Source organism: Somniosus microcephalus, chromosome 1 (assembly GCF_052327205.1).
Source record: "Somniosus microcephalus isolate GS21.2 chromosome 1, FLI_Smic_1.0, whole genome shotgun sequence".
Taxonomy (NCBI): Eukaryota; Metazoa; Chordata; class Chondrichthyes; order Squaliformes; family Somniosidae; genus Somniosus; species Somniosus microcephalus.
In genome coordinates this window covers 425221639-425234764 of record NC_140987.1, presented here as the reverse complement: position 1 = coordinate 425234764, position 13126 = coordinate 425221639, and the positions used below count along the sequence as shown (strand labels likewise).

Genomic DNA, 13126 nt, shown 5'->3' with positions numbered 1-13126 from the left:
AATTGTTTCTTGGGCTTGTGCTGGCTACTTCATGCTGCAGTGTTAATTCCACTTCCTCAAGAGTGTGTCTGAGATGTCTCATTTATAAGGTTACTGTGTTGGTAGATAAATCAGTGACCCTTTTTATTGGAAACGTATCCTTTTCTTTTTAAACAGTAATTTTGATTTGACTTAACTTGATTAGGATGTCAAACAGTAACAGAGCTTCAGATCAAATGGGTATTAACAATCCTTCCATGTACTGTGGACCAAGGCTGTGTAAATGTCACAGACTGCAATGGACAGAATATCAATGCCTAACTGTCTGGCAGCACAAATGTTAAGGGTGTGCTTTTAACATTCAAAATCTGACCTGTACACTGGAGTTGGTTAGCTTCTCAACGTTGCCAACATCCCCTGACATTGCTGCGATATTTCTTTAAACGCTAGAAATTAATTAAATGGTCAGTTTGAAAGGCAGAGTGGCCTTCACTCCTTGATATATTTTTTAATGGCCATAAAGAATAATGATTCATCTTAACATACTTTTAATTTTTTAATCCCTGCATATTATCCATTTTTCTTTTTGCTGAATACTGTACACTGATTTACCGCTTACAGTTTGTTTTTTCTGAATCATTTTGCATAGAATTTACAGCACAGAAACAGGCCATTCGGCAAACAGGTCTATGCTTCACACGAGCTACCTCCCACCTTACTTCATCTCACCCTAACAACATACCCTTTTATTCCTTTCTCCCTCATGTACTTACATGGCTTCCCCTTTAAAGGCATCTTTTTCTCAAGTAATAGGCTCGACAACAATTTTCACAAGTAAACCGTAGGAACATTGCAGCCAAGCCCGATTGTGTCCTCGAGTGACCTTCACTTTCCAGCAGGACATTGGATAGTGATCGAGAGACGATGTTGGCTGATTTTTTTTTTCTTCCCCTTCCTAGCCTAGAAGCGCTGAGGCCATTTGTAATATTTCAACTGCTGTCATGGTTAAGACCAGAACCAATCAAACCCAGGACCTCCTGGTCCGTTTGGCTTATTGCCACACCACAATGTGGAATTACCCATCAGAGGAGCCACTGTCAGTAGATATTAAACAACAGTGTTCCAGGAGCCATTTTGCAATTTATTTCAGCTGCCTTACAGTCAGGATTGATAACTCTCCAGTTCATTTCTCCTAATGATCTCACCAGCATTCACTGTTTAAAGAAGAATTTTCACAGAAACATAGAAGATAGGAGTAGGTCTTTCAGCCCCTCGAGCCTACTCCGCCATTCAGTGCGATCATGGCTGATCATCCAAATTCAGTACCCTGTCCCTGCCTTCTCCCCATATCCCTTGATCCCTTTAGCCTTAAGAAATATATCTAACTCCTTCTTGAATATATTTAATGAATTGGCCTCAACTGTCTTCTGTGGTAGAGAATTCCACAGGTTCACCACTCTCTGGGTGAAGAAATTCCTCCTCATCTCAGTCCTAAATGGCTTACCCCTTATCCTTAGGCTGTGACCCCTGGTTCTGGACTCCCCTGCCATCGGGAACAGTCTTCTTGCATCTAATCTGTCCAGTCCTGTTAGAATTTTATAAGTTTCAATGCGATCCCCTCTCATTCTTCTAAACTCTAGCGAATATAAGCCTAATCGACCCAATCTCTCTTCATACATCATTTTTGCCATCCCAGGTATCAGTCTGGTGAATCTTCGCTGCACTCCCTCCATGGCAAGAACATCCTTCCTCAGATAAGGCGACCAAAACTGCACACAATACTCAAGGTGTTGTCTCACAAGGCCCTGTACAACTGCAGCAAGACATCCTTGCTCCTGTACTCAAATCCTCTCGCTATGAAGGCCAGCATACCATTTGCCTTCTTAACCGCCTGCTGCACCTGCATGCTTACCTTCAGCGACTGGTGCACAAGGACACTTAGGTCTCGTTGCACTTCCCCTTTTCCCAATCTATTGCCGTTCAGATAATAATCTGCCTTCCTGTTTTTGCCACCAAAGTGGATAACCTCGCATTTATCCACATTATACTGCATCTGCCCAATCGTCCAACCTGTCCAATTCATACTGGAGTTTCTCAGCATCCTCCTCACAGCACACACGCCCACCCAGCTTTGTGTCGTCTGCAAACTTGGAGATATTACATCTAGTTCCCTCGTCTAGATCATTAATATATATTGTGAATAACTGGGGTCCTAGCACCGATCCCTGTGGTACCCCACTAGTCACTGCCTTCCACTCGGAAAAAGACCCGTTTATTCCAAATCTTTGCTTCCTGTCTGCCAACCAGTTTTCTATCCAAGTCAGTACCTTACCACCAGTCCCATGTGCTTTAACTTTGCACGCCAGTCTCTTATGCAGGACCTTATTGAAAGCCTTCTGAAAGTCCAATTACACCACATCCACTGGTTCTCCCTTATCTATTCTACCAGTTACATCCTCAAAAAATTCCAGTAGATTAGTCAAGCATGATTTAGCTTTTGTAAATCCATGTTGACTTTGTCCGATCCTGTCACTGTTTTCCAAGTGTTCTGCTATTACATCTTTTATAATGGACTCTAGTATTTTCCCCACTACCGATGTCAGGCTTACCGGTCTATAATTCCCTGTTTTTTCTCTACCATCTTTTTTAAATAGTGAGGTTACATTAGCTACCCTCCAATCCATGGGAACTGTTCCAGAGTCTACAGAATTTTGGAAGATGACCAGCAATGCATCTACTATTTCTAGGGCCACTTCCTTAAGTACCCTAGGATGTAGATTATCAGGCCCTGGGGATTTATCGGCCTTCAATCCCGTCAATTTCCCTAACACCATTTCCCCACAAATACTGATTTCATTCAGTTCCTCCCTCTCATTAGACCCTATGTTCCCCGACATCTCTGGGAGTTTATTTGTGTCCTCCTTTGTGAAGACAGAACTAAAGTATGTATTTAATTGGTCTGCCATGTCTTTGTTCCCCATTATAAATTCCCCTGATTCTGATTGCAAGGGACCTACGCTTGACTTTACCAATCTTTTTCTCTTCACACATGTATAGAAGCTTTTACAGTCAGTTTTTTATGTTCGTTGCAAGCTTACTCTCATACTCTATTTTCCCCCTCTTAATTAATCCCTTTGTCCTCCTTTGCTGAATCCTAAACTGCTCCCAATCCTCGGGTTTGCTGCTTTTTCTGGCCAATTTATATGTCCTCTCCTTGGATCTTATGCTATCCCTAATTTCCCTCGTTAGCCAATGTTGAGTCACCTTTTTTGTTTTATTTTTATGCCAAACAGGGATGAACAAATTCTGTAGTTCATCCATGCGATCTTTAAATGTTTTCCATTGCCTATTCACCATCAACCCTTTAAGTAACATTCCCCAATCCATCCTAACCAACTCACGCCTCACACCATCGTAGTTTCCTTTATTTAAATTCAATACCCAAGTCTCTGAATCAACTACTTCACTCTCCATCTTATCTATCATATTATGATCACTCCTCCCCAAGGGACCTCGCACAACAAGATTGCTAATTAATCCTTTCAATGAGAAGTGGTCTTGAATTTTTTTTAAATTGGACTCCAGTGGTCATCTTCATCTTTACCCTTTATTGATTTCAAATGCTTACATGTCTCTTAAAAGAAATCTTCACATTTGAATAATAATTCTTCTGTCCATGGTGCTTTTGATTATTAGGCCTTGTATTTGATTGCTACCAATGGGACTCCAGAACTGCAGAACCCGGAGAAACTCTCGGGAGTCTTCAGGGACTTCCTCAACCGCTGCTTGGAGATGGACGTGGAGCGCCGGGGTTCAGCCAAGGAGCTTCTACAGGTTGCGTAGCAAACATATTTCTAATATTTCACACATTAACTTTTCAGGTTACGTACTTGGGGCAAATGAAAAATGTCACCCTGGTGCAGTGAGAGCAATGTTCGGGGATTGGGGCAGAGGCATGTTGTTGGGGCAGAGTAGATGCAGTTTAACTCTCCAATGTACTATTGGACAAAAGCTAATGTGCAAGTGCTTGGCGCCGTCACTATGTGCCAGTAATAGACTGTCGGTTCCATTCTTCAACATTGACTTCGCTCATCGTGAGAAGCACAAACTTTACAAATAAAGAAGCTTCCTGTTTGCAGACACCTCTTGGAACCCTGTAGTTTAAAATTTCATCAGGCAATCGTAAAATATGCATGCTGGGTCCCCATATGCTGCAAGATTTTGCTGGAATATGTCTGCTTCTTATCAATGTGTTGGGTCTGTTTAGAGAAAGAATGTAGCTGATTTATTTTTAATTAAGTTTCTTTTCCCCTCCAGTGTTGTAATTTTTTTTTCATTTCTTTTCCAATTGTCGGCACCCCATCCTCTCCTTAAGGGATTAATTTCTTACCCACGTGGGCATTATTGTTACATTATTGTCACAGTGTGTGCTGGCTGACCATTCAGTCACAGGGAAACACCACAACTAAGTTTGAGCTGGTTACATGGAGAAAGGTATAGTGCAGCTGAGGCCTGCAGAGACGGGCCTGGTGCTAACTGAGCTTTGCGTTCAAGAATCAATGATGTATTTCAGTGTAATGGGTACTGGCCTGGAATTTCCTCAGAGTTGCTCCCGCTCCGCAACTTTGCTGGAAATGTGGCGGAAGCCCCATTTTTGTGCACAAACGAGGTTTCTGCCGTACTTCCAGCACGGTTACGGCGGTGGAATATGAGCAGCTCCAAGAAGATTCCGGGCCAGTGACACCATTGGGCCATTGTGTTTAAAAATCTGTAACATTAAATTAAAATTTGGGATAAAAATGTTTTAAAGTATAAGAAATGTCAAAGCTAGGTTTTCTTATTACAGTAGCTAGCTTTCTGCACTGAAACGTTCTCTTGCTCTGGTTGTTCATTTTTGTCGTGCTTAGCCCAACCGTTCAGCTTCATCCAGCACCAGTAATTAGACTGAGATGTCTAATTATTGCAATCTCCGTTCAGTTTTATCTCCATACTTTTCAATAGTTAATTCTGGCAATGTTGCAGCTGTACATTCCTGTTGCCTTTTCTTCGTTTTATATTAATAGATAATGTTTGGGTTTTTTTTTCAGCATCCGTTCTTGAAATTTGCAAAGCCACTCTCAAGCCTCACCCCTCTGATAATTGCAGCGAAGGAGGCAGTTAAAAACAACCGTTAGAGCAAGGGATGCTTTCCATCGTCACCCCTCTACCCCTCCCTCCTGCCTTCAAAGAGGGGCTAACCAGAGCTGGACTGTGTCTCACCTGGAGAAACCTCGATCTCCTTCCGCTGCAGGATAGAGAAAGCTAGCACAGCAATGGGGTACTACAATGATGTCTTTTCTCATCTTAACACCTTGTTTGGTCCCATCTGAAGTCTTAATTTCAAACACAGGTGCCCACATTTATATGGCATCGTGGTGTTTTTTTTTTTCACTTTTCTTTCCCCCAACATAAAAAAAATTCTCTTTTTTAAACATTTGGTCACTTTGGGGGTCTAAGTAGAGACTTGACACATTAGTAAAATATCGAGGCTTAAGGGACTCATTGCTGAAACTGCAGCAATCGAGTGAAGCCTTTCAGAAAAATCAGTTTTGACGAACAAACAAAAAAACTGTTCAGACATTGCCGTGATTGTTAAGTAAATGTCTGGATAATTCGATGTTCCAGTGGGTACAAAACCATGCCATGCTTCCAAAAGAGAGATGCTCTGTCAGACTAAATAAAGAGGCCTTAAGTTCTTTGGTATTGCTTTATAACACATTCACAGGTCTGTGATGAATGAAGTTTTCATTCTTTTCTGTATATATATATTTTTTACAAGTTTCAAGTCAATCTCTTAATATTTCTTTAGTATATTGTCTTAATATTTATTGATGATGGAGTTGGAACTGTTGGGTTTTCTGTTGGATATCTTGATATTTTTGTTTTCTGATCAACTACAGTATTCTGGAAAGGTTCCATTTCTATTGACGAAAAGCCATTAGATAAGGGCGGGCTTGATGCTAGTGTAGATTGTTGAACGTGTAGAAGCCATTCCTGGCGAAGGGAAGATCCAAGTGTCCCGACACGATCACTATAAGGTGGCTAGGAACCCAAATGTTAGTTACGTTGTCCAAATGGAGAAAGGCCAAATCCTCTTCTAATGAATCTGTCTCAGAGTGGTGGGAGCCATTTTGCAAGGAAGCTTAAAGGGTTGAAGTAGAAGTATTGTGTGTGTTTATATATAGAATGTGGATTTTTTTTCCCCACAGTTCTACAAACTATTTTCCCAGTCATCCTGATAACTAATAATAATAATGAAACAATATGGACTGAAATGAGCAGAAAGTGAATCAACCACTCTTTCCCCCCCCCCCCCCCCGCCAACAAAATGCCAGTAGGTAGTCAGAAAAGTCATCCTTTCAACAGGACTATTGCCTGACTCATGCTTGACAAACAAAGCTCCAACATTTGCACTATCCAAAATGGGGGTGAAAAACAAGGATCTTATCAGCATGTAAACTTTAAAAACTGGCTTATTTCTGTCAGAAAAGCCCATCTGCATATTCTTTTCAATAATAAATTGTTTTCAAGCCTTCTTGAACTGTTTACAGGCACTTCAGTTTACATTTTGCACTGAATGACTACATTGCTTTATCTCTGTCAGAAGCCCTTGCTTTCTACTGAGCTGGTATGTTAGTTTAAAGGAGAAATAAGCTCTGGGGGTAAGGAAAATGCAGGTTTATGTGCTTACCCCTAGGTGTGAATTAGGCAGTTTTGTTCTCCAAATGGCCCATCTGGAGGATGTCTACCGCCCAGTGACGTCATATAGTCCCCTGAACCCTCGTATGATCTTCCGAATGGTAGACATACTGGGCTGACGTGAGATTCCTTTTATGGCATGTCTTTAAAAAAAAAAAACAAACGTGTCTATCTCATTTGAGACTGAGTAAAAAGGCTCTCAATCGGTCTGCAAACAGACCAAAGACATTGATGCTGACATTGGGAAGTAAACATGAATTGTGGCGATCCTGTTTGCTTTTTGTCACCATGAGCAATGTGCTCTACTTTTAATGGATGAATAGAGGGCTCCAAGGAGGAGTTCTATCACCAGAAACATCCATAGTGTATAGCTAGCTACCTTCTTACAAATGAGATTTCAATAAAAATGTAATACTCTACAGTATCGGGATGAGCAGTACAAAAACCTCTTTAGTACAGCTGCTAAAAGAGTTAACTTTCTGACTCACCCATAGGTCCTCCCGTCAGGTTAGCAACTGAGAAGTTTGCTGCATAGAAAGGAATTCATATAACGATACAGGCACTGCAGGCCTTCCCCACTACTCCTCTTTATCTTGGTGAAATAACTGGTTGGTCCCATGGTGACATTCTTTCCCCCCCCCCCCTCCAAGACATACTTTTAGCTGATCGTATTACAATGGATGGTCACAACACATTGTTGCGCACACACTCATCAATGGCAGAGCCATTTCGATTAACTTTAAGTAAACCAGAGGAGCAACTTGAATTTCTTCCCTATGTTATCTTGATGACTAATAATGGTGTGGGTCGCTATATTGAAGCATGAAATAAGGAAAGAAATCTGTCGTACCTAATGTGGCTCCAGGGGTTGGTGATACAGGAAACTTTGGCTTATCCGGAGGTTAACTGTCCGGAATGCTCAAGCCACCGGCAAAAATCAGGAGCCGTTTCGTTAGTTTTTTTTTCTTTTTGTTGCTTTTTTTTCACCAGTCAGGCTCTGCAAGGTCTCGCTGAAGCTGTTGCTAAGCTACAGAGACGCTTGCAAGGTACGGCCGACTGTTTAGAAGCTGAAGCAACAGGGTTTGTTGCCAGATACGGAGCTCCGTATGTTTCAACATTAGCGCTGGTTTGTCCGGCAGTTTTGATGGGACGGCAACAGCTCGGTCCCGTCGGTGCCGGATATCACAAAGTTTCCTGTATCATGTCATTGGTGGGGAAGGCATGCTAAAGGGATACCTATAATGTAAACATATTTCTGAATCAGAGCATGCAAGCTCCCAACATATTGAGCTTATCCAGCAATATTCCTAGTTAATCTCAGTCGTAGAACCTACAGGACACTTTACTGAGACAGGGAAGGAGGGAGAATTTTCCTTGCATTACCAGTCAATTGCAGTTAGAAATCCAGGAAATCAAATGCTTTTTGTAAACCCACATGAACTCTGTTTTTCAAAGGTTTATGCAGAACCTTCGCACAAGCTTCAGAAAACCGTTTGTAACTATTTTTTAAAATCACAAAAATAAAAGTATTTCTGGGAAAGCTGTTAATCAGTAAAAGGACAAGATGTTCAGTATTTTCTATTGCTATGGTATTGAGAATCTGGGATCTTGTCAGAGACTCCAGTATAGGTGTGTCAAAGTTCATTCACTCCAAACAAACCAACCACATTCAAAGGCCAACCAAAGGGAAGGAGTTCCTTTAATGTTTTAGTGTATAAAATTTCAACAGGAGTTTGGAGCAATGCTTTGCTTTTTAATTTTGATGTTTTTCTTCCCTTGTGGGACAGGTTTATTTTGATTCGTACAATTTTTAACCAAATATAAGGGAACACTACGTCATAATTAAAATCTCTAACACTTTAGTTCTTTGTCATCTGGAAAAACTACTTGCTTTAAAAAAGGGTTATTTAGTAAGTGCGGCGTCAGTCTAGTACTGACTCATGTAGACCAAGAGGTCCTAGGCTCAATCCCCAGTCTGTTCCGAGTTGGCTGATCTCAGTACGGGTGCTATAATTAGCAACAGCACCCATCTTTAGGGCTAGGGAGAGGGGAGATAAAAAATCAGCCAAGTTTCCTGCGCCTGATTGCTGTCTAGTAGTTCCTGCCGGGAAGGGCATGGGTCTCAACATCTGATGAGGACAAAACCAGGCAGAGCTGTGATCCACTCACAGTCCAGTTGTCTGCCAACACTATCCAGACTTGCAGTGAAAAATGGGCACTTGAATGAGGTGGCAAAGGCTTGCTGGCTGGCTGGTGCCTTTTAACTGTATTCCGCCGTGAGACTACCGTCAAGAGAGGAAAGCAACTGGATAAAAGAAAACTTTTTATAATTTATGTTTTTTTTTAAAAAAACCCACAATTGGCCTGTCCCTAATGTCAGTTGATCACTCTGGAATTAATTCTTCAGTCGGCTAGTCTGCCTCATCAGCACCACAGTAGCAAATACTTTTATTTTTTATTTTTTACGGATCACGATTTATAAAAGTGCAAGAAACTGCTAATTGTAAACATTCCAGCAATACTTTGATTTAAGGCGGCTTAGGCCAAATTTGAAGCAAAGTTTTTTTTTAAATGCGCCTTCCTTAAATGAGATCCATTCCACATTTTTATCCTCCCTTTCATATCTGTTTGACAATGTGAGTTGTCATTTACCTCCTTACACCATCTTAAAAAAAAAATCATCACTGACGTGCTCATTTAAAAGTGTAAGAAAATTTAATTGTAGTTAATGAGAGTATTTTAAGAACAATTGCAAGAGACGCTGAATGTTATACATTCAAACCATAGGAAAATACAAGAGGAGGATTGATTATTGCTGTTCAACGTATCACGACATCTTTTTTGTTTCTATTTCTTTGCCTGTATGTCCTCTTTTGGAAGAAGTGTTACCTGTACATTTGATGTGAAATTTCTTCTACTGTGAAAATGAATTTTTAAAAAGGTACTCTGGAATTTTGTTTTTCCTTTTGACAATTTTTTAATTTAATTTGGGGAAATGCTGGAAATGACTTTGTTGCGCACACAATCCCAGACCTCAGCGTTCAGCGATGTTGTTGGTTTGTTTTGTTTTCATTTTTTTTTTTCCGTCTGGTCTCCAAGTGTTTCAGACGAGTCGAAGCAATAGAAGTAATTCATTTAAACCGTGGATTGTGCATGAATAGTGTCTTTAGTGTAAAAAAGAAAAATCACAAAAAAAATTGGAGTTTGAAGCTTTGACCTAAAGTATTGCAAATAAAAATCATTTAAACAATAGAAGACTGTGCCATGCTCATTTTTAATTATTTCATTCTTTAAAGTTGAAGGTTTATATGTTGTACATTTAGGGCTGATTTCTGAAGGACTGTCTCAAAATTTCTCACCTGACCACAACTATATCAGCCTTGGAATTAGGCCATAACTAAGGTGTTAGCTCACTTATTTTAAGCAGGTTAATGCTACAATAGCAAAGAGGAATTTCAGATGAATTATGTGAAACATTCATGCATTAGTATCCTACAGTGTGATTTCAGGATATTGGAGTCGATTTTAACTCGGGACGGGAGGGAAACCCCATGCTGAGTTCAACGCGAGGCCCAGGCCATTTTATCTCCGCGGTGTCATTTAAATATTCCTGCATTGTCTCCCGCCATTGTCTCCAGCGGGAGTGACATCAGGACCGGCAGGCGGGCGGGAGCAGATTTCAGGTAGGGAGCCATAGGACACCATTTAAACTTGTATGGAACCTTGGTTAGGCCACACTTGCAGTACTGTAACTAGTTCTGGTCTCCCTATTATGAAAAGGATATAGAGGCCCTGGAGAAGGTGAAAATAAGATTTACTAGAACTGAGAAGTTATACCTATCAGGAAAGATTGAACAGGCTGGGGTTCTTTTCTTAAGGGAATGGTCCCCGGCATGAAGTTCGCACAGGGGAGGGGGGGTTGGGTGGGAGGAAGAGGCAAGCCCGGAGGGAGGGGTAGGGAGGCCCAAGGATACCTTGCGGAGCTCTGGGGAATACTCCTGACCCGCAAGGTTCCACATAAAAGTAAAATTTGTTAAGTTCCCGTGGCCTCTTTTGGCCACACCGCAGACTCCCGCCATGGTGGAGCTGTTGGGGTTGGCCCTATGTGGGCCTCCCGAATCCATGAGTAAAAAGGCCGTGACTTTTCCAATTAAAAGTCCCCACCTGCCTCAGTTGGGCAGCCCTCCTGTGCCTGTTCTGTGCTAACTTATAATGACGGGGCAGGAACGCAGCGTGACACACCCCATCTAAACGCTTCCCTCTGCCGTAAGACCTTTCACATTCAGTCAACCACTGGAACAGGCAGTTTGGGCCTCAACTGAAAGACAATACCTCTGACAATGCAACACTCCCTCGGTACTGCACTGAATTGCCAGCCTATTTTATGTACTCAAGTTCTGGAGCATGGATAAAACCTACAACCTTCTGATTTAGAGGTAAGAATGCTACCGACTGACATTGTAATGCATTTTTACATTTATTTTTATACTGGTTTACATGTTGCTGCATCTGTACAATTTTGCTTGCATGGTATTTGCAGGAACTTAACATAATACAATAAGTCAGCTAATGTAGTTGCACATATTGGAATAATAGTTTTTACAGGCAAAGATCAATGGGGAGGGGGAGGGTCGTATTCCCCTTTTACACCTCGCCCGATTTTACACTCAATTGATGTCAATTTGAAACCACAACTATTGTGAAAGTGGTATGAACTAGAAACTGTTGACAATATTAAATCCACATGATGCAATTTATGCTTATTGGCAATAGTCCAGCTGAGGTCGAACCAGTGGTTTATAAAGGTTTAACATATCTTACTTGCTTTTGTAACAGTCTTATCAACTTGTCCTTACACCTTCAAAGGTACCTTCAAGCTAATAAAATATAAGTATGTTGCAGATTTAGAACAAAGGTGGTTAAGTTGCCATTTAACAAAAGCATGTCAACGAAGTGACTGTAATTTACACACAGCCCATTTTTGTGAAGGATTTTATTTACTGAAAACACAAAATAATGAACAAGAAATGGCCATTCAGCCCATTCATTCTGCTCCTTCGAACAGACCATTCACACAGACCCTGACTCTTGCTAACTTGTTTAATCCCATGAAAGGAGTGAAATACTGCTAGTAAAACTAAGAAAATTCTGAAACATCTATCTCCAAAGTAAATATTGTAGGATTACAATGTAACATTACAACCTATGTCAATCAACCCTGACCCATTGCATCATGGGCCAGAGAGAGCTCATTCTAATCTTGCGATTTAGATGTCCTTTCTGAACTCTGTAGTTTGTGACCTCATTTGAACTCTGACTGTATTACAACCTTGAAACTCTTTGCTTCAGGCATCCATTATCCTTTATACCAACATTGTCATTGTGATTAGTAACTACAGGATGCAACACAACCAGGGGTTCAACTGCAATTGGCCATGGTCAGACAAACCTCATCAAAATGCAACTCATTTCTTTAAGAATACAAAGATCTGGAACTCCTTGGGCTCGATTTTCCAAGCCCCGAGGAGGCGGGACAGCACGTAAAATCGGAGAAATTGTGGGCGGGTGGCAAACCCGCCCCCATCCCGCCTCCGTGCCCTTTTGCCAGGAGGCGGGAGGATGTGCAGCTTCGGGTCCCGTCTCCTGGAGGCGGGAAAGGCTTTTAATCCTTTTAACTGCCTGTTAACAGGTAGTTAACAGGCAGAAAAAGGGATTAGTGCCATTTTACCTTCACAGGTGAAGGCTTCCCGACCTCGGAGAACCCCGCCGGGTTGGAGGAGACGTGGAGGAGGTCTGCGGCGGTCGGAGGCACCTGGAAGTAAGGCGTAGAGGTGAGTGATGGGTGCAAGGGTGGAGTGGTAAGTATGCAAGGTGAGTGATAAGTTTAAAAAAGTGTTCACTTACCTTTTTTTACTTCTATAGCCTTTAGCCGTGCTGGATCGGGAGAGCGGACATCCACCTTGTCAATTTCAGGTAATGGCTGATGGACCCTCCGATCCATCAGACATCTGAAATTTACTTTATTACAATGTTTTTTCAGTCCTCACCACAAAAACTAATCAAACGCAAGAGAATGTCAGTGTTTGACAGCTTCACAGAGCTGTCAAACGCTGTCATTTCTTCTTTCAAGAAGTCTTGACAGATAGCACGTCTGACGTTGACGTGATCTGTCAGTGACTTCTTCCCTAATTGGCCTGCTGAGCCTGCAGGGCGGGCTTAACAAGCTCAATCAGGGGGAAATCCCTCTGAATGGTCAGGCGTGGATGGAGGCGGGACATTGACACGACAAGCAGCAGTCCCGCCTCCAAGTCGCCTCCATTGACAAAATCCAGCCCCTTACCTCTGTCAGTCTTTTCCTCCTACAACCTACTGGCTTTTGAAACCTAAGCTCGGCAACACCTACTCACTA

At 41.7% G+C, this 13126-nt stretch overlaps 1 protein-coding gene across 7 annotated transcripts in view; it reads left to right on the top strand.

Annotated features, from left to right (window-relative positions):
- The window catches only part of LOC147125257 (serine/threonine-protein kinase PAK 3), a 249801-nt gene extending 239829 nt beyond the window's left edge, over positions 1–9972 (top strand). For all 7 annotated transcript variants that reach the window (XM_085999975.1, XM_085999972.1, XM_085999946.1 and 4 more), the window contains 2 exons: positions 3676–3813; positions 5067–9972. In XM_085999975.1, coding sequence (XP_085856101.1) covers positions 3676–3813; positions 5067–5153 — 225 coding nt within the window. In that variant the 3' untranslated portion in view covers positions 5154–9972. The remainder of the gene's footprint in view (positions 1–3675; positions 3814–5066) is intronic.
- The last annotated feature ends 3154 nt before the right edge of the window (positions 9973–13126 follow it).